This window comes from Mastomys coucha, unplaced genomic scaffold (assembly GCF_008632895.1).
Source record: "Mastomys coucha isolate ucsf_1 unplaced genomic scaffold, UCSF_Mcou_1 pScaffold3, whole genome shotgun sequence".
Classification (NCBI taxonomy): domain Eukaryota; kingdom Metazoa; phylum Chordata; class Mammalia; order Rodentia; family Muridae; genus Mastomys; species Mastomys coucha.
Window position 1 is genome coordinate 12,514,640 of NW_022196909.1, and position 21,167 is coordinate 12,535,806.

The window sequence follows — 21,167 nt, forward strand, 5'->3', positions numbered from 1 at the left end:
AGAGGGAGAGGGAAAGGAAGAGAGAGAGAGAGAGAGAGAGAGAGAGAAAACAGATGAGGAGTAGCAACTCGGGAAAGTAACTATATGAGCTTCCGTATACAGTGGCACACACTAAGGGCTTTCACTTGACATTATGACTGATCCAATAATTTGCCGGTGTTTTCAAACAGAAATAAGTGCTTTCGTTTTTTAAATGAGGCTGCTCTCAAGCGGATTAAGGAAAACTAAAGCCGAAACTGATCGTAGGAGGAATTATATTTGATTCATGGGTGATTTTTTTTTCCTTTTTCTGTGTCTCAAAACTATGAGATATCTGCCCAGCTTCGCTAGAGAGAGATTGAGATATTGAGTTCTCAGGGTCGAAAGTCTGAAATTTATGGAGAGAACTGTAACCCAAGGGGTGAGATTTGGTAAACTCGGCAGAATCCTTGAAGAACTTTTTGTTTATCTTTGGTCTTTGAGCCAGTCATAGTAAAGAGCTGGGCCGGCCTCAGGTTATCAATCCTACCATCCCTTCCCCTCTCCTACCATCCCTTCCCCTCTCCTACCACCCTTCCCCCCTCCTACCACCTTCCCCCCCCTCCTACCACCCTTTCCCCCTCCTACCACACCTCCTCCTCTACTGTCTGCAGTCTAGGTGTCACCACCACATCTGGCTTCATAGATTGCTTTAAAAAATTGTGTGTGTGGTGGTGCCGTGTGGCTTTTAAGAACTAAAACTACTCTGTCATATAAACTGTAATTCACACACACCAAGCTCCAGAGACAGAGGGCTCATTCATACTCAGTCCGGAATGGCTACACGCCATGTTTATAAGGGATAGCGGGCTGTAGGTGGTGTGAGTCCTTAAATGTTGACAGCCTTGTGCCTAAGCCAGGGGAACAAGAGGACCTGTATCCCAGGTTGGAACAAGAAGACACGCCATAACAGGAAGGCTAGTTGCCAGCTCTGGCACGTTCTTTTAGCAGTCATGTCAATGGCTGGTCGCCATTGAGGTCTCAAACAGAAGTAAGCCTGCAAAAGGAACATAAAGCCCGAAGCGCAGCTACCTTTCTCTTCCTGGAAAGGAAGGGAGTGTAGCCATGTCACAAGAGGAGCAGCTAACTACCTTTCTCTTCCTGGAAAGGAAGGGAGTGTAGCCATGTCACAAGAGGAGCTGACTTCCCTGCTCAGGAGAATCATCAAGATTGACACCAGGAAAGCCACTTCCCATTTAGCCATCCGCAGGAAGCTAGAGAGCTCACTTCGTAATGATTTGACTCAAGGAGTGAGGTGGAAAAGGCTAACTGACCAGGGATAATGACCGCCTTGTTAGAGGCCCAGAAAGCCAAAAGCTTCTCAGATTATGTTTGCGGGTAATGAGAATTTCCATAGCTCATTATATTAGCATAGCTCTCTGCTGTTATTATTATTCTGGGACTGATGGAGTGTACAGAGTGTGTATGCTGGTAAACAGTGTGTGTGTGTGAGTGTGTGTGTGTGTGTGTGTGTGTGTGAGAGAGAGAGAGAGAGAGAGAGAGAGAGAGAGAGAGAGAGAGAGAGAGGAGAGAGAGAGATGGGCAGGATTCAATCCACTACTGCTAAGCCATTAGAGGCTTTTCCATGTCCTATGACCTCATCTTCAGTCACTTCTTCTCCGGGTCAAGGGTTGGGTTATTCTTGTCGTCTGTGTCTTGACAGTACTTACAGCCATATCACCCTTGTTAAGGCCACCTGACACATGAATCCTAAACTCTGACTCCACCAAGTCTCTACCAGGGCGGAGTCTAAAGGCTGACTTCCTTTCAGCCAGGTCTAGAGTTCATCTGTGTGACCTACAACTTACCATTTTCCTTTTTTTTTTTTAAATTGCTGTTAAAAAGCATTGGGTGGTATGTCGGTTTGTGGTTATGATAGAATAGAGAACACATTCATAAGGTTCTAAGTTCTAAAATAATCTTACATAAAACTCACCCAATCTCCCTGTTCCCCAGTGATCGATCCTTTATAGCACAGAAGCAAGTATGTATACATATTTTGGGCAAAGGGCAGCATAGCATGCATACTGTTTCTGCCATTTGTATTGGTCACATTTCAGTTAGTGAAGCAGAGCCATGTGAATATTATAGAATAAAGATTTATGGCAAGGGGCTGGGGAGATAGTTAATCAGGACGGTGCTCACCGCACAGTTCTCTGAACATGTAGGATGAGTCTAGTGCGATGGCACATACCCAGCGCTGGGGAGGCAGAGACAGGCAGATCCTTGGGGCTCACTGGCCAACTGGTCTAACCTGATGGTAAGCTCCAGGCCAGACCTTGTGTCAAAGGTAGTGAACGATGTTCTGAGGATGACACTCGAGGCTATCCTCCAGCCTCTACACACACACACACACACACACACACACACACACACACACACACACACACACACATATGTCTTTGCCTGTCTCTGGCTTCCCAGCACATGGACATACATGAGTACACACATATACCCATACACAGGCATGAAAATATTCATGGTAGGAAAAAGACCTTTTACAGTTACAGCTACAGCTGAAGAGGAGGGGGAGCTCAGAGGGTCAGAGAAAAGTCAGGAATGTTGAGCTTTGGCACCATGGATGACTGACAAGTCATTAGGAACTGGAAATCCATGCGTATCCAGATTTTAATGGAGAACTGTGAGGAAGTGCCTTAATATAGTAAAGAAATCCTTCTGTGTTGTTAAATAGAACTTTCTGGCATGGAGCTTTGAGTTCAATTCCCAGTTCCAAAAAAGAAAACTCTGTGATATTAAAAATGTTTCATTTCTGCCCTGTCAAATATAGTAGCCATACGTAAGTGAACTGTAGATGAAGAGCTGAATTTTTCAATTATAACACATGGGAAGTAATAGAACTGTTAGAAGATTAAACAAACAAACAGGAGGTGGGTAAGTTTACCAACACATTTTATTGTTGAACAGTAGTAAGAGTAGATTTTGTATTCTCATTACAAAAATGTATGTAAAACAATAAATATCTGTATTTAGCCATTTCAAAATAGCATATTGATAGTATATATATATATGTATATATATGTATATATATATGTATATATATATGTATATGTATATATATATGTATATATATATGTATATATATGTATATGTATATGTATATATATGTATACATATACATATACATATATATGTGTGTGTATATTACTCATCAGTTTAAGATAGATAATTTGTTAAAAATAAACAGAAGCATGTGGTTAGTGGGCCCCATCTTGGACAGGCCATTTTTAGAAGGCTGCATCAGGTTCTGGGCCTAAATTTGCTGCTAACCAACAAATGCTGCAAATGCAGGGGAGAGTGGGCGCACCTGGCATCTGTAGGCATCTCTGCCATTGGCCTCTCTCCTAACCTCAGCATTCTCCAAAGCGTGGTGCCATTGGCATCACTTCTCCTTCCAAAAATCTCGCCTAGATCTCTCTCTGGCTCGGAGCCACTCAGAGAAAGGCATTCTGGGAAACACACTCCAATTTCTCACATCAGCCAGGCATACAAGCCTAACTAACCCACTTCCCTTACCTAGTGAGAGGCTCCGTGCCCTTCCGTGCCAGTTGGTAAGGATTTCCTCCTTCCCCTCACCCCAACCATCCTGCTATACTTGTTTGGATGAGGTCTGTCCCGTGTCCGTGTGTTGCTCTCCTTCCATCCCGCCTCCGTCCATCCGGCTCCCTGTGTCCGTAGTCTGTCTGTCCTGTGCACCCTACAACCACCCCCCACCCCACGCCCCATTGCTTGTTTTTCTTATTTACCAGCAGGACTTGGAGTCATGAACTTTTGCCACCGTTTACATGCAACATTGAATGTATGGGAGGACAGTATGTAGAACCATTGGGACAGCGGAAGTGTGGATCAGAGTTCAGAGTTCAAAGAAGGAAAAAAAACATTAAATATATTAAAAGAAGTAAAAACAAACAAACAAAAAACTTTGGAAGAAACTGTTCTGTGACTGTGGAATGAGAAAACTACCACATTGGCCCTGCAGAAGAAAAAAAAAGATGTACTGCCTTAGTGAGCACAGGAAGGTGGATAGAAAAATACATTTCGCCACATGGTGGTGCTTGCCTGAGATCCCAGCTCAGGAGACAGTCATGAGATGAATTCAAGGCCAGCCTGAGCTACAGAATAAGACAGTGTCTCTTAATTAATTAACTAATGAATTCTATATGGGAGAACCTATAGTCTGAAGTTTTTTATTTATTTATTTATTTATTTATTTATTTATTTATTTATTTATTTATGTAAGTACACAGTAGCTGTCTTTCAACACCTCAGAAGAGGGCATCAGATCTCATTACGGATGGTTGTGAACCACCATGTGGTTGCTGGGTTTTGAACTCAGGACCTTTGGAAGAGCAGTCAAGTGCTCTTAACCGCTGAGCCATCTCTCCAGCCCTTTTTTTTTTCTTTAACTAACACATTTTTAATGATTTGCTAAAACAATGTAAACCTTATTTCCAAATGCTGTGATAAAACACCATCATTACCAAGGCAAGTTATAGAAGGGTTTGTCTGAGTTCATGGTTCCAGTGGGATGCAAGTCCATGGCATCAGAGCAGGGAGCGGGAGCATGGCAGCAGGCAGGCGTGGACGTGGAGCAGAACCCGAGAGCCCACATCTTGTCCCAAAAGCCGCAGGGCATGAGCACCCTGGGCATGGCTAGAAGCTCTCAAAGCCTCAAAGCCCACTTCTCATACATAACGCACCACTCCAACAAGGCCACATCTAGTGCTCCCCAAACAGTTTCACCAACTGGGGACCAAGCATTCAAACATACAAGCCTATGGGGCCATCCTCCTTCAAACTACCACAGCACGCAGATCCTATTTGGGAGAGAATTCTTTTAACCACAGGTAATTCCTTCAGGGCTTATCTTTTCAAAAGAGAACTGAGTTGCAGGGGGAGTCCTGAGGGTTACAGCATCTTAGCTCAACTCCTGGCCTGGGAGTTGGAGCAGCGGGTCCCACCAAGTCCCACCAAGGTTCTGGACAGGTTACAGAGGAAATACGGTCTAGAACGTAGTGTCCTTGTGTGGAAATGCTGTGTTCCCATGTGAGCTTGCAGCTCTGCCTCAGGGAGGATCCCGTTGTCATGGATGGCTTCAAGAGACCTCACGGAGGTCTTGTCTACATCCCTGTGGACTCCGTAAGCATTTACGGACACTCTGGAAGATCCCATGTTGGATGCTTTATCATCTGTTCTCCAGTCTACGTCCCGGCCTTACACAGATTTCTTCGTTGATTAACTTTTGTGATAATTATGTTGAAAAATATTTTCAATAAATGGTTGATGTTCTTTGGGCCATGTTTTGATCTGGGAAAGGACTGATCAGGGCTTGGAATGTAGCTGAGTGTTCATTATAGACTCAAAACACATTTTAGGTTTTTTGGAAACACTGCTGCCCATAATAGAAGATACTGAGTCAAAGAGTTTCATCTGTTTGGTCATTTTCATAACTTTGTCCTTCACAGCATGATACAGAGGCCAAAACAGCTGTTCTCAGCCTTCACTAAACAAGGTTGAGTAGAAAAGTTGGCTGGTGTGCTGGGGGGAACAGTGTGCATTATCAGATGATTAGAGTGAAGGTGTATGTATGTATGAATGTATGTATGTATGTATGTATGTATGTATGTATTGCCCTTATCATTTGCAACTTTGAAATGCTATATATTTTTTCCTTAGAACTGTCTAAGTGGGAAAATCATAAACAAAAATGTCAAGGGCCACGGATAAATGACAGACCAAACATTTAATAAAGAGTCATAGTGATGCTGACACTGACCCTCCTGGCTGGTTTTGAACATGTGTCCTAAGGTTTTTGTGTTCATCTGTCTGTTGGGACTATTGCTGTTTTCTAGGACTGGGGATTGAGCCCATGGCCTGGTATGCTAGACACGCTCCCCAGCCACTCCTACCACTGGGGGTTTCCCTTGGTCATGTCTGTATTTATAGTACTTGTACACCCATGAATAAAATAATGGGTGCTTGATTACAAAGTTTTCCAGTTGTCCTCATGTGAATTTACTTCCTTGATATGTAGACTGATTTAAAAACAAAACAAAACAAAACAAAAAACAAAAAACCAATTATTCAGACGGGCAGTGGTGGCGCATGCCTTTAATCCTAGCACTTGGGAGGCAGAGGCAGGTGGATTTCTGAGTTCTAGGCCAGCCTGGTCTACAGAGTGAGTTCCAGGACAGCCAGGGCTACACAGAGAAACCCTGTCTCGAAAAACCAAAAAAAAAAAAAAAAGTTTTTCGGTTTAGTGCAAAGGTCTCCTGTAATGGATGAACTACTTGAGGCCTTGTCATTTACTAATAGTTCTGGAAATAGCAGTTCTTCATTAAAAGTGTTCAGTGTGGATTACATGTTTATTTATTTATGTAGGTGCACAGGTGTGTGGGTACTTGTGTGCACGTGTGGAGGTCAGAGGACAACTCGTGGGAGTCACTTCTCTCCTCCCACCGTGTCATTCCCTGGGATTGAACTCAGGTCATCAGCCTTGGTGGCAGGCCCCTTTGCCCACTGAGCCATCTCTTGGCTAAGATATTCAGTCATCATTTTACTTTATTTTAAGGCACCATGTCTTTTTTTATCCTTCTTCTCTCGTACACCACATCCTGATCCCAGTTCCAAACCTCTTTCTCTCAGACCTCCTAAGCCATGAAAACGCAGCAACGCTGAATGATGTGAAGACGCTGGTCCAGCAGCTCTACACCACACTGTGCATTGAGCAGCATCAGCTTAACAAGGAGCGGGAGCTTGTGGAGAGGTTAGAGGACCTCAGGCAGCAGCTGGCCCCCCTGGAGAAGGTGAGGACCCCTTCACACTTCCCCTGTGTTACCCTTCCCCCTAGTATACAGGGGTTTCCGTGTCTCACTTTGATACAGTTAGGACCACTCACTCGAATTGGCCCATTAACTTGTTGATCTGAACCACTAAAGAAGTTTCAGTCACAGCCAAAGAGGACTTCCAGGGAACTGTCTGAAGCTCAGTAACAGACCAAGAGCCCTGAGGTCCCTTTGTACCACCCCATACCAGACTTACCACTGCTGACACAAAGACTAGAACACTACTGACCCAGGGAGCTTCTGATTGGAGATCAGATGAATAGCCTATGGAACACTCTTTATGTAAACTTAATTTGTTATAGAAAATAGCCATTCTATTGTAGATTCAGAAAGTAAATCCTAAGCCAGTGTGGACGTGATCCAGGTTTTTTTTTTTTAACTGAATTTGTTTACTTATAAATCCATGGATACCCATACGCCGCTGTGAGCACATTTGGAGGATGGAGGACAATGGGCAGGAGTTGGTGTTCTCCTTTAGTGTGGGTCCCAGGGATAGAACTCACGCCATCAGCCACTGAGCTTCTCACCCACTGAGCATCTCACCAGCTGCTAATGAGTCAGGTGTTATTCATATTCCTATGCGCATCTATACTTACACACAAAGGACAATCAGAAGTAATATAATGCCCTAAAACATTCATTAGTAATTAATTACAACATTAGTCATGATTGATTTTTCTCTTTTACACCTTTTAGAATATTTCGTAGCGAACACATTAACCTGAATGTTTATGATGTTACAGGTGCAGCCACAGCTCATTGACTCATGGGGATACAGTCTGAGAAATGTCTCTGAGAGGTTCCTGTCTCTGTGGGAACCTCAGAGGGTCTTTGCACAGACCTAGATAGTCTGGGTCCTCATTCACCTTGGCCTCTCATCACAGTCTGCGATATGGTCACCCTACATGTATGAGGCTTGTGTAATATAGCCTCTAACTTAGCAATAGAATGTATAGTTTAGAAAACACCTTCCCCGTAGCATAGCTGTCCATTGCCTTCAGGAATCACGTCACCCTTTGATGTGCTAACAATGCAGTGGCCTTACCTTCGCCAGCATCACCACAAACACGTGAATCACACACTGTCTTGTGGGAGCACATAATATATGTAGCTCCTCACTGACCAAAACAACAGTGTGGTGTGGAACTATGTTTCCATTTTAAGAAACTAGATAATTGGGATCGAGGAAGAGAGTAAGTCCCTTTAATATTGTGCCTGTGCTCTCATAAGGATGGTTGTTACCACATTGGTACCACCGTGTGCCACAATCATGCAGTGTCCTTGCCTGTGTGCAGACCTCGTCCTGAGTACATTGACTCGGCACCCACAGACGGCTCACTTGCTCTCTTGTTCTGCCATGAGACGTTTGAATGGGAACTGATAATGGATGCTGTCTGGCATCCCCGGAAGCAGACGTTGTGGCTTTTATTCTTCCCTTTCAAAAAAGTTAGCCTTGCAGATGGATGAACCTACTTCCAGGGCAAAACTCTAATAAAGCACACAGAAGTCTTAGCTGTTGCTGTAGACTTCTGTTCAGTGAACACTTCCGCTGTTAATTAGGAAACCGGTCATGTTTGCTGGACTCAACTCCAGCTTGGTCGTAGGCCCAGTTCCATTAGTGGACGTAGAGCAGTTTAAAGAGTTGCGAGTTAGTTCTAAGAGCAAGTGACTAATGTTGTCCACATGTGCCCAATAGGTGCGAATTGAAATTAGCAGGAAAGCGGAGAAGAGGACCACTCTGGTGCTATGGGGAGGCCTCGCCTACATGGCCACACAATTTGGCATTTTGGCCCGGCTTACCTGGTGGGAATACTCCTGGGACATCATGGAGCCCGTCACCTACTTCATCACATACGGAAGTGCCATGGCCATGTACGCGTATTTTGTAATGACGCGCCAGGTGAGGAGTCCTCTTTTTACAAATGGGAATGGAGCGTACAAGGCCAGCTCTCAGTCCCATGTCGGCACTGTTGGAGGTGCTAAACATGGAGAGGGATGTGTAGGACATGCCCTGGGCCACTAGGATACATGTGTATAGATGCTTCCAGAATTGAGATTGTGGTAAGACAAGTAAGCACAGAAGAGTGTGCCTCCGTACAGGACATGTTTGCCATTTTGCTTGATATTTGTTTGTTATTTGTTTTTTAAATTAATTTATTTATTTCATGTGCATACACTGCTGCTGTCCTCAGACACACCAGAAGAGGGCATTGAAGCCCCATTACAGATAGTTGTGAGCCACCATGTGGTTGTTGGGAATTGAACTCAGGACCTCTGGAAGAGCAGTCAGTGCTCTTAACCACTGAGCCATCTCTCCAGCCCATGTTTGTTATTTTTAATATTATTTTAAGTTCTGAGGCTCAAACCCTCACTAGACAGGTGCTCTGTCACTGAGTTACATCCCAGCCCTACTGGCTTGATTTTCTGTATTTATGTAATTACTTTAACGGTTGGTATCATACATTTTTTTATTGAATCCTTAGAAAGGAGAATTCCTTATAATTAATCGAATGCGTAGACTAAGCTCTAAGCTGCTTCTGTGTACATTCAAGGATGTTTTGACTTCGTAAAAGAGGTGACCAGTAGGTACGCAGCCAGTTTGTCCTCAGTCAGTTCTCTATCAACCAAGGCCAGCTTAGTGAATGCCAGGATCTAGAACTAAGTTTTGTTGACAGGTTTTGTTGGTTCAAGTGTCATGGAAATCCATGGTGTCATTTTGAAACGTATGATGGGTTATAGCTTTTTTTTTTTTAATGTGCCAGTGATCAAACTGAGAGTCTCTTGTATGCTAGACACACGTTCCACCGCTGAGCTGAACCTAGACACACGCTCTACCGCTGAGCTGAACCTAGACACATGCTCCACCGCTGAGCTGTGCCTGAGCCCCACGCTCTACCACTGAGCTGTGCCTGAGCCCCACGCTCTACCACTGAGCTGTGCCTGAGCCCCACGCTCCACCGCTGAGCTGTGCCTGAGCCCCATGCTCCACTGCAGACCTGTACCTGAGCCCCACGCTCCACCGCTGAGCTGTGCCTGAGCCCCACGCTCCACCGCTGAGCTGTGCCTGAGCCCCACGCTCCACCGCTGAGCTGTGCCTGAGCCCCATGCTCCACTGCTAAGCCCTTGCAGCACTTGTCTTTGTCTCTCATACTGGATCTAATCCGCAAAGCCTTGGATAACAAACATTCGAATCGGCCAAGACACACAGGCTCCCTGGGTTCGCTTTCATGTCTAAAGCAGACTAAAAGTTGCTTCATGCGGCTGATTTCGAACTGGGCATTTCCTTTCTGCCGTTAGGTCAGTGAGTGCGCATCTAGGTTTGTGTGGGGAAACAAAAGCGTGGGGATTGTATTTAACCGTTCCCAGCTCCCATACATACCTAGAAGAGAAGGCGGAAAGTGGACTGTCCGGTCCTCTGAATGCTCACCCAGATCTGCTGTGATCCTGTGACTCACAGCAGTCACTGAGGGAGCAGAGCCGGCAAGCATGTCATCTGCCTGGCAGCCTGCCTCAGTTTCCCTCTCCCTCCTTCTCACCAGGGCTTTCACAATCCACACTGTCCATTCTTAAATGTCTCTCAGCTCACCTGTGTTTGCACTGTGTTCTAGTCCCCAAGACACCCATCATCCCCTCTCCCCTCCCTCTTCTCCCCTCCACTCCCCTCCCCTTCCCTCCCTTCCCATGCCATTCTTCAATCTGGAAAGCCCCCCTGCTCCTTTCTGCCCTATGTCAAAGCTTACTGAAACTCCCACCTTTCAGGAACACTTAATTGTTTCCTACAGCTCCCTGTCTCCCTTTTCTCTTGAAACACCACAGTGTACTATTCTGTTGCCCTGTGCTGTCTCACAATTATTGCTTCAGTGTCTTTTCCTTTTAAGGAGACTATACTATTATCTTTTACTTGTGTGTGTGTGTGTGTGTGTGTGTGTGTGTGTGTGTGTGTGGAAAGTTTTGCTTGCTTTGGGGACGTTTGCACTTTGTAACTCCGTGTGGCCTGGGCCCTCCCGTGTGCCGGGGTTACAGGCATGCTCTACCGCACCTGCGTAGCCTGGTGTTGTCCACATCTTGCTCCCTTGCCCTGTAACGTGGTTCCTTCTATCTCAAGGGCTGAATGAAATGAACAAACAAAATAAACGGCATACACACCCTTGGGCACACACTCGAACCTTTCCAGTTAACATCTTCAATTCAGAAACTGTTTTTAACATATTCTTGCCAGTCAGTCAGCAAAATTTTTTAAAAAATGGCATTTTCCTATGGGTTTTGCATTTCTCTGATTATGAAAAGATTAAGCCCTCTCGCATCTGCGAAAATGTCTGTGCACCTTTTCCCGGGGTGAATCATATATTTTACATCAAAAGCATTAAATATAGTTATATTAAATATAACTCATTTAGTTAGTCTCAATTCTGTAAATACATACCCATTGTACAGATGAGGAAGTAAGGCTTGTTAGGATAAGAATGTTGAAAACCGTAGGCCCAGGAAATGAACTCCTGTGTCCTGTCCCCAAGCTTCCCTTTCCGATAAATATTTATATCACATTCCCTTCTGTGGAGTTCATTTGTGAGTAGTTATTTCTGAAAACTAAGTCATCTGGATCTAGAATAACAATAGAAATACCAAAGATGCTAGGTATGTGTCACACAGCCATATTCTAGCAGGTAGGTAATTAAGGCAGGAGAGTGTTGCAAGTTCAAGGTCATCCTGATTTACACAGAGACTTCTAGGCCAGCTTGGGCTGGGAGGGAGGGGCTGTGGGGTGACACTGCCCCAGAGAGCTCTGCCTTGTACACGTCCACTAGGGCTTTGTGTTACTGTGGAGTTAGTCTGGAACACAGAGGCAGCTCTTCCTCACTATCATGTGCTTGCATCTTTAACACTGTGTCTGTCCTGTGTTCCGTGCTCCACTGGACTTTCAGAGTATTGTTACTGCCCCCAAGTGACAAGTTATGACATAGCAGTAGTAAACAGTCTGGTCACACCTCTGACCAGATTTAAATATACGTAATTTCTTAGGCTAAATGTTGGCTTAGCTAACTAGCATCTCTAGTTAGCACCATGACCTAATGACTGCTAAGCAACACCTGATGTCAGAATCATTACAATGATACACTACGTTTCTCAACCTAGAGAATCTTTGTAAGAGAGCAAATGCCTTGAAATAATAAAATCGGGTGAATCCAGGCATGCTAGCACATACCTGTAATCATCCCAGCTTAGCCGTGGTAGAGACGATGCTAACCCTCTGATGGTCTACAGTGCAATACCAGGTAGCACTGGAAATGAATAGATTCTGCCCGAGAAAGAGCAACCGAAGCCTGGAACGGGGCAAGTGTTTGTAGTCCCAGCTGCCTGGGGGGATGAGGCAAGAGGATAGCTTGAGCCCAGGATTCAGGCCAGCTCCGCAAACATGAGAGCACAAGAGGTCTGTCAATGTGTACTTCTTGTATTGAATCTAATCAACAGTGAATTATCAACCAGCAGTTAATAAATGTCTTTAGAATACTACTGCTGAGGACTAATGGGCTAACTTCTCCTTTGTGTCATAGGAATATGTTTATCCAGAAGCCAGAGACAGACAATACTTATTATTTTTCCATAAAGGAGCCAAAAAGTCACGTTTCGATCTAGAGAAATACAATCAGCTCAAGGATGCAATTGCTCAGGTAAGTTCTAGCATCATTATTATCGATAACTGTGGTCCTTCAACCGGGCAGCCGGAAGGAGGGACCCAGCCACCGTTTCCTGTTTAAAGGTGGTTAATAAAAACTTTATTTAGCTAGAAGGTTGGTTTTTGTTTTTTTGTTTTTTGTTTTTTGTTTTTTTAAGGGGGTTGGTTTCCTGTTAGAAGGATATTTTTCTGTTTGTTTGTTTTAAGACAGTGTCGTCTATCACCCAGGTTGTCCTTGAACTCACTATAAAGCAGTTATGGGTGATTCGAACTCCTGGTCCTCCTGCCTCCACCTTCCATTAGGGTTGATGATGCTGAGGGTAGAGGTGAGGACCTCAGGCTTGCTAGGCTAGTGCTCTGCTGACTGAGCGGCACCCCAGCCAGGTTCGCTGTTTGTTGTTGAAGAGACAGGTCTGGCTGGATGCCTGCCTTAGGCAAGCTTCAAACTCCGGGTGACGCTCCTCCTCAGCCCCTCCTGCACCGTACTGGGACTGGGCATACACTGGTCGTACACGTTGTGCCCAGCACAGCTCTTGGCCTTATCTTTCAGGCGTGAAAACGGCGAGCCCCAGCCGTGCTGTTGACACAAACACACTGGAATTTTTAGAGTTATTTTTTTTCTTTTTTCATAATCAGTTCTTCAGAGCAACCTGGTTTTGAACTAGAGTCACCTGAAGTTTTTTGTTTCTGTTTTCTTGTTGTTTTCCTCTCCTTTTAATCTCTCTTCAATGATTGATCCAAGTAAACTGGATGGAAGCCATAGCCAAAGACGAACTGTGGAGAGCCGTGAGGGCTGGGCAGATTGCCCGGGTGCGGTGCCTTTAAAGGCCGAAGCTTCCCCTCTTCCAAACTCCTGCAGTTCCTTTGATTTTGGTGAATAGATCCTCATTTGTTCCCCCATACTCTTGTGACTGCAGAGGTTCTCAGCAGTGGCCAGAAAGCCTTCCTACCTCAGAGCGCTTGGCTGTCTTTCTCTGGTGTGTTTGTGTGAGTGTGTATGTGTACGCCCATGTCTCCGTGTGGTGTGTGTGTGTGTGTTCATGTCTGTGTATGTGTGTGGTATGTGTGTGTGTCCATGTCTCTGTGTGGTTTGTGTGTGTCCATGTCTGTGTATGTGTGTGGTGTGTGAGTGTGTGTGGCCATGTCTCTGTGTGGTTTGTGAGTATGTATGTCTGTGTGTGTGTGTGTGTGTGTATGTGTGTGACCATGTCTCTGTATGGTTTGTGTGTGTGTCCATATGTGTGTGTGTGTGTGTGTTTGGTGTGTGTGTGTCCATGTCTCTGTGTGGTTTGTGAGTGTGTGTCCATGTCTGTGTATGTGTGTGCTGTGTGAGTGTGTGTGGCCATGTCTCTGTGTGGTTTGTGAGTATGTGTGTCCATGTGTGTGTGTATGTGTGTGTGACCATGTCTCTGTGTGGTGTGTGTGTGTGTCCATGTCTGTGTATGTGTGTGGTGTGTATGTATGTTCATGTCTCTGCGTGGTATGTGTATATGTCCATTTCTGTGTGTGTTTGTCTGTGTGTGTGTCAATGTCTGTGTGTGTGTGTGTCTATGTGTGTCTCTATCTCTCTGTATGTGTCTGTGTGTGAGGTACATATGTATATGTTTGTGTATGTCTGTGAATTTGTGAGCATATGAGTGTGTGTTTGTGTGTCTGTGTGTGTGTCTGTCTCTCTGTGTCTGTATACATCTATGTGTGAGTGTGTGTGTATCTGTGTGCCTTATGTGTGTTTGCGGGTGTGTATGATCATGTTACATGTGAGTATGTAAATTGTGTGTGTCTGTGTGTGAGAGAATGTGTGTGTGTAAGTGCACACTCATATTGCCTTCTGTGGCTTCATGAAGTCATGAGCCACAGGTAATACTGGCCAGTCATCTCTTGACCAGTACAAACAGAAGAATGTTAGCCCCACCCATGCTAATTAATACAACTGCTTAAGGATGAAACCCAAGCACGCGACCGGCTCTAAGGACGCTCCAGTTGCCTGCACATCTATCTCCCTTTAATGCTGTTGTAGCAGAGTTAAGACTCTCACCTGTAATCCTCGCACTGAAGTCTGACGTAGGAAGGCTTCTAAACCCAGGCTACAGAGTGAGACCACCTCAAAAGCCAAACATGGTGGTGCACACCTTTAACCCCAGCACTTGGGAGGCAGAGGCAGGCAGATCTCTTGAGTTCAAGGCCAGCCTGGTCTACAGAATGAGTTCCAGGACAGCCAGGGATACATAGAAAAACCCTGTCTTAAAAAAAGAAAAAAAAAATCAACAAAAATTCACTGAGTAAAATACTTAAAAAGATATTGAATGAATAAGTAAATAAAATCTTAAATGCCAGAAATTAAGACTGGCTCCTCCTAAAGGTTTATGGAGAAAGGCTGTCTGAGTGTCTGAGACGGTCCCTGCATCCTTAGGCTGGGCTCCTTATAACCCCTGGGCACGTCTGCTTTGCTGAGGCTGGGTGGGCAGCTCTGCCTTGAGGGTTCCTAAGAGGAAGGTAAGGACGGAGAGCCTGTTCCCTGCCTTGGTGGGTTCCCTGCCTCGGTAGGCATTGATGTTGGTTGCTTCGGGCTTTGTTAGCTGCCTGCCTTCCCTCACCTGCTGTTTCTCTTATAGGCAGAAATGGATCTTAAGAGACTGAGAGACCCGTTACAAGTACATCTGCCCCTCCGACAGATCGGAGAAAAGGAATGATCCGAGATGAACGGGAATCCCGGCAGAGAGCGCCGCCTGTTTGTAACTCACGCCTTTTTAATTAAAGCATGGCAGGTGGAGGCTGGGGCCGCGTGGGGTAGAGGATTTTTACCTTTAATTCTAAAAACAAAACACAAAATGGATCTTAGGGGAAAAAGGGATCTTAAGTGCTGCGGATCAGGCATCGTGGGATCCAGGTGCAAAGGGCTTAGCGAATCTTGTCTTAAGCATCTCCGTTTCCGGTTTCCGGATGAGAATGAAGCCGCAGTGGCAGCTGGGAGGGGAATGATGATGGGGTGTTTGCTTCTTGCGTCTCTGCAGGGTCTGCGAAACACTAACACACCAGCACCCCACTCAGCTCTAGGTTTTTTTGTTTTTGTTTTTTAATTTAAAGTTTCTTATTTTTGACATAGGAATAAATAAGTATATAAGAAAATCAAATCTGATACGAGATTGGCAGAGTCTGGGCCAGTGTGGCTAAGCCTTCATTTTAAGCTGAACCCAGTCTCTGCGAAGTTACCGGAACCTCTCGGTCCTGCACCCCTTTTCTGACCACCTACCTATTTACAGATACTGGTCGGTCACACTGCTTTTACCCACATAATCATTGGAGTTAATTTATGATTGTTTGATGATTGTCACTTGGATTATCTCTTAATGAGACCTCATGTCTATCTCCCCGGACTCTGAATCAGTGTCTACAGGTCACTGGCAATACTGCATGAGGGTTTTGTTGTATTGGGGGTGGTTTGGTTTGGTTTTTTACTTAATTAGTCTTGAGAGGAGGAGACGATTCCTTTCTTTATATACTGATCCCATTGATCATCCCCACCTCCCGCACACCGCGGATCACAAGGCCAGTGCTCATCCGTGTTACCAAAGGAGGAGGATGTAAGGTTTACAAATCGGCTAAAAATCAGGCTCCGGGGTCTGTTTCAGAATCAGGATACTCTCTAAATCTAAGACACCCGCTTCCTCACCATCATGTGCCCTCACAACTCCACCACCCCAGTTGTTGGAAATCAAGGGCGGATCTCAAAGGGTGCAGCTATCTTTTTACCAGGAGTACCTTCCTATGGCTTCCTTCAGCCTGTCTTCTCCACCCCGATTCTTTTTATCTTAAGCCTCTCATCAGAGTGGTCTCTGTCATCTTCCCAGTTGGTACCTGCCCTGGAAGTCAAAGCACTCTGCCTAGTGTCCTGTTTTTAACTGTTCTGGGGACAGGATGGCAAGGAGGATGGGGTCTTGCCACACAGCTGCTTGGGTGTTTGGTTTTGGTTTGTTTCCTTCACGCGATTCACCCTTCCTCTTGGGACAAGGGGTTTCTCGTTCCTCCTCCTTTTGGGATCATTGCATATGAAAGAAAACCTTTAAATGACAAACCCAGACTCCAGGTGCCTTGCAGAGGTTGAAGGCCAGCCCAGCAGCGTCTGCCAGGCAGTCACTGGCCTGCCAGAGCAAGAGGATGCATGTCTCGGTCCCCTCTCCCTTGTTCTTTTTCCTTGTGCAGACTGTTTTTAAGCCATCTATCCTGTTTGCGGGCAGGGCTCTTAAGAAGTGCAATGAGCGAATCTTCTGGGTAGTGTGGGAGGCGAGGGGGGGCGAGCAAGATGCTGGACACGTGTACAATCCTGTATCATTTATGAAATATGTATAAAAAGCAATGTACCTTCTGGAACAATAAATACTTATTCAATTTTTGAATCATGGCATCTCGTTCTGTACAACAAAGCCAGAAAGAAACTGCCTTTCCTGTGATTGCAGCTGGGAAGATTTTTCTGTCTAAAGTTTTATTTTATACAGGCTAGGTATGGTGGCGCCCAGATTTAATCCCAGTATTCACTCAGGAGGCAGAGGCAGGTGCATCTCTGTGAGTTCTAGACCAGCGTGTTCCAGGCCAGCGAGAGCTACACAGTCAGACCCTACCTCAAAAAACAAAGCTGGAGAGATGGCTCCGCAGTTAAGAGTCCAATTCCCGGGGCTGGCGAGATGGCTCAGCAGGTAAGAGCACTGACTGCTCTTCTGAAAGTCCTGAGTTCGGATCCCAGCAACCACATGGTGGCTTACAACCACCCGTAATGAGATCAGACGCCCTCTTCTGGTGTGTCTGAAGACAGCTACAGTTAATTACACGGGAGTGAGTGGGGCAGGAGAGCAGCCATACACATGATAGCTCACAGCCATCTGTACAGCTACAGTGTACTCATACACATAAAATAAATAAAATAAATCTTTAAAAAAAAAAAAAGAGTCCAATTCCCAGCAACCACATGGTGGCTCACAACCATCTCTAATGGGATCCGAAGCTGCTCTCTTCTGGTGTGTCTGAAGACAGACAGTGTACTCACATACACAAAATAAACCTAAACAAACAAAAGACAACAACAACAAAAAAAAACTGGATGACAACAACAAAAAAATAAATCAAAGTACATTTTATAAAAATAGCAATATCAAAGCAAACTTTCTTGCTAGAACCTGTATGTCACTAATTCTTCCCAAACATGAATGGATAGTATATTCCCAACTTTTCAGAGACACCAAGAGGTCAAGTCGCCTCTATAGTCAGTAAAAAACAGCATTGAAACTAGTGTTCTCGCCTTTTAATGTACACGGAAGGAGAAAAAAAAATCACTTCTATGTCATTCTGCCTTGATTACCTGCTACTCCAGAAAGCTGTTCAAAAACAAACCAAAGTAAATATTCACTATTTTCAGAAACTGAATCAAATGTATAGTGATCACTAACTAAATAGGAAATTATCATGGGGAACCACCATTGTCAAAGGGTGTATAAAACAACAATATGCCTGCTGCTGCTCTGGTAAGAGCCTGCAGAGCCACCGTCCTTCCCCTGCAGCTTACAGAGCCTCATGGGATACCTCTGAGGTAAGAGGAGCAGAAAGTAGGAAGAGTGAAACTGTTTTGCCATTGACTGTATGCAACATTCTGTCCAACTTTGCCTGGGGGGTTTGAGGCAGATGAAAAGCAAATTGTGGTTGGGAAATGGGCAAGCAGTTATTCTTTCTGAAAATGCCTGTGTTGTCTGTAAGACATGGGTATAACATCTACCTCAGTGGAGGTTCATGGGAAATAATGGAGACAATGGATGAGCTCCACTACGGGGGTACTTTACAAAGTATCCACTAAGTAGTAGATACTTGTTGAAAGCAAAGCTAAACAGAATGGCCATAAGACTCAGCAATTCCACTTTTAGGTATGTGTCAGAAAGAATTTGAGGATTCAAATAATGACAGCGTTATTCAGATCAGCCAAAGGGCGGAAGGAATGCTAAGTGTCCATCAGCACACTTCTACAGACAGAGTGGCAGCTGAGGTTCCAGCAACAGATGAGATTCCAGCTGGATGTGGCCATGAAAGATGGAAGTTCTGACATGCTATAACATGGATGAACTGTGACGATAATATGCTAAATGGAAAAAAAAATCATTAAGACAACATGCTATGATTCCACTTGTGAACTATCTAATCAAATTCACAGAAGTATAAATGATAGTTTTCGGGAAGATCTTTATGTTAGAATTAGTTTGCTGTTTTTAAAGCTGTGAATTACCACTAAGGACAGACTGATCAGCATCGATCTGTCGCTGGCTGTGGCAATACAGTTTGGCTGAGGGAACTTGAGCTTTTTCTGCTGAGGCTAGCAGAGGGTCCTCAGATGATCTGCACTTCCCAAAAGGTGCTAGAACGCCATTTTCTTCTACCTCTGTGCACCCATCCTGTTGAGACGGTGGTCCAGATGAACCATTGCTCTGGAGAAAGAACAGGAAGAGAGGAAGCTATATCACATGTAGGCCATGGACTCCAGTGACATGTCCCAGCTATTGCTGCTTGTCTCTTTCTTAATTCATGCCTATGCATTTTATTTAATGACCCACTGAGTAAGTTTAAACAGGGGCCGTCTGTGTGACCATGGAGCCATTCCCTGAGAGCCTAGTGATGACAGTGATGCCCCCTCTCCCAGAATCTATCAGTAGCCAATAGTTTAGCAGCGAGGGATAGGGTCTCATGAACCCCTCCCCCACCCATGACAGATTGTGACAGGGCCAGCCTTATGCCTGTAGGTAGCCATGGTTATTAGTTCACAATTGGAATTGTTTCAAGTCTAGATGGCATTTTGAAGCCTGTCACCCTGTCTTCTGGCTCTTACACACTTCCCACCCCCTCTTCCTCAGTGTTCTCTGACCCTTACAGGAGGGTGACATAAATGCCATTAATTTTTTTTGTTGTTGTTCAGTACCACCAATCTTTCCTTTTCTTCTCCCTAATAAGTCACATACCATGTCTTCCATAAAAGCACCTTTTGAGTCATTTCCTTGGGATCATGCTGAATGTTAAGCTACCTGCTTTATATGTTCACATTTGCATATCATTTGCATATGCTTCATAAGTGTGGCACATGCTAAACAGGGCCATCTCCTTCAAATATCTCAGCTCCTGTGACTCAGCTCTTGGATTTCCCTCTTCAAGACAGCAGTTTCCAGATCTTTGCAGAGTCTCCTGCCAGTATTAACTTCCCACAATGCCCTATCCTGGGTGGGGCACACTCCCCTTGGGCAATCTCACCCACTCCCCTAACTCAGGTACCATTTATATGTTGAATGCTGTCCCAGTTTGGTCCTGAGATCTCTCCAGAATAGGAAGCTGGTTCCCCTTCCTCCCTGATGTGTCGGTCCTCTGTGTGGTAAGTTTCTTCCCTGTCACGAGGGTATTTGGGGGCTTCAATCCTAGTAACACATACTTTAGGAGAATTGAAAACTACAAACAAGTGCTAACATTAGCAATGGCGGAGGGGGCACTAAGTGTTACAATAAAGAAGGAATCAACCAAATCTGAAATACGGAACATTCTATAAGTGGATTAGATGACTGGCCATTTTCAGCCAATAGTGAAAAGGAGGCAGGATGATGTAGAACATATAAGTGAAACCTCAAAATGCAGTCTATAGTAAAACTGTCCAATCCTGATTCAAGCTGGCAATACAAATGAACATTTGAAACTATTGGAAAAGCTAAACACAGATGGGAGATCAGATAATGAAGAATTACTCCTGCTTTCCATAGCTGTAATAACAGCCTTGTGGTGACATAAATAAGAGAGACCACCTCTTAGGGATGCACTGTGGAATGTGAACAAAATAAAATTACTGTCCGTGAGCTTTGCAGCTGGGTGTTCGGCATCCTTCTTGTGTATTCTTAAAGGCAGGTCAACTAAAAGAGAAAAGAATTGACGAGAGTGGGGGAGGGGGAATCCTGGCATCCCGGAGATTCTTGTTTATAGAACCAAAGGGCTATCTATCAGGTGCAAGTCCTTGACTTCGCAATCAATCTTGGCAGCAAGCCTGGGTTTATCTCAGGCACACGTCCTTTGTTTTTTTCAAACACATATGGAGCACTCGGTCGGATGTCTTCTCAGGGACAGGAAACTGAGAGACTTGTTTTTTTCTATTAAAAGCAGAGGTGGCAGCAGCCTTGCCTGCTGTGGAGTCCCACGGTCATCCATCACTGCCGTCAAACCACAGCTTAAGACGCTAATGGTCAAGTTGCCTGGGTCCAAACGGGGAGAAAGTTAGATCCATACAACCCCTTGTTTACCTGTAGCTCCTGCAGATTCCACTTCCGTTGACCATCACAATCTAGAAATTAGCAATCTAGTAATAAGCCCTAATAGTTTCTGGAAATGGAGCCCTTAGAAGAAAGAAGCCACAATCATTTGGAAAAAGTGACGTGCTTAAGACCATAAAAACAAATGTAAGGGCTGCCTTCCCCAAACAGGCTTCTTGTCTCAGTTGCTAGAGATGTGGTTACTCAGAAAACAAACCCAGGGATGGAGGGGATGCAGGGGATGGAGGGGATGAAGGGGGTGGAGGGGATGGAGAGGATGGAGGGGTTGGAGGGATGGAG

General features: G+C 44.9%; 1 protein-coding gene across 2 annotated transcripts in view; it reads left to right on the forward strand.

Annotated features, from left to right (window-relative positions):
- The window catches only part of Mcu (mitochondrial calcium uniporter), a 170,693-nt gene extending 153,744 nt beyond the window's left edge, over positions 1-16,949 (forward strand). For both annotated transcript variants that reach the window (XM_031348337.1, XM_031348338.1), the window contains exons 5-8: positions 6,682-6,842; positions 8,578-8,781; positions 12,434-12,550; positions 15,168-16,949. In XM_031348337.1, the coding sequence (XP_031204197.1) occupies positions 6,682-6,842; positions 8,578-8,781; positions 12,434-12,550; positions 15,168-15,245 (560 nt within the window). In that variant the 3' untranslated portion in view covers positions 15,246-16,949. The remainder of the gene's footprint in view (positions 1-6,681; positions 6,843-8,577; positions 8,782-12,433; positions 12,551-15,167) is intronic.
- Positions 16,950-21,167: the final 4,218 nt, after the last annotated feature.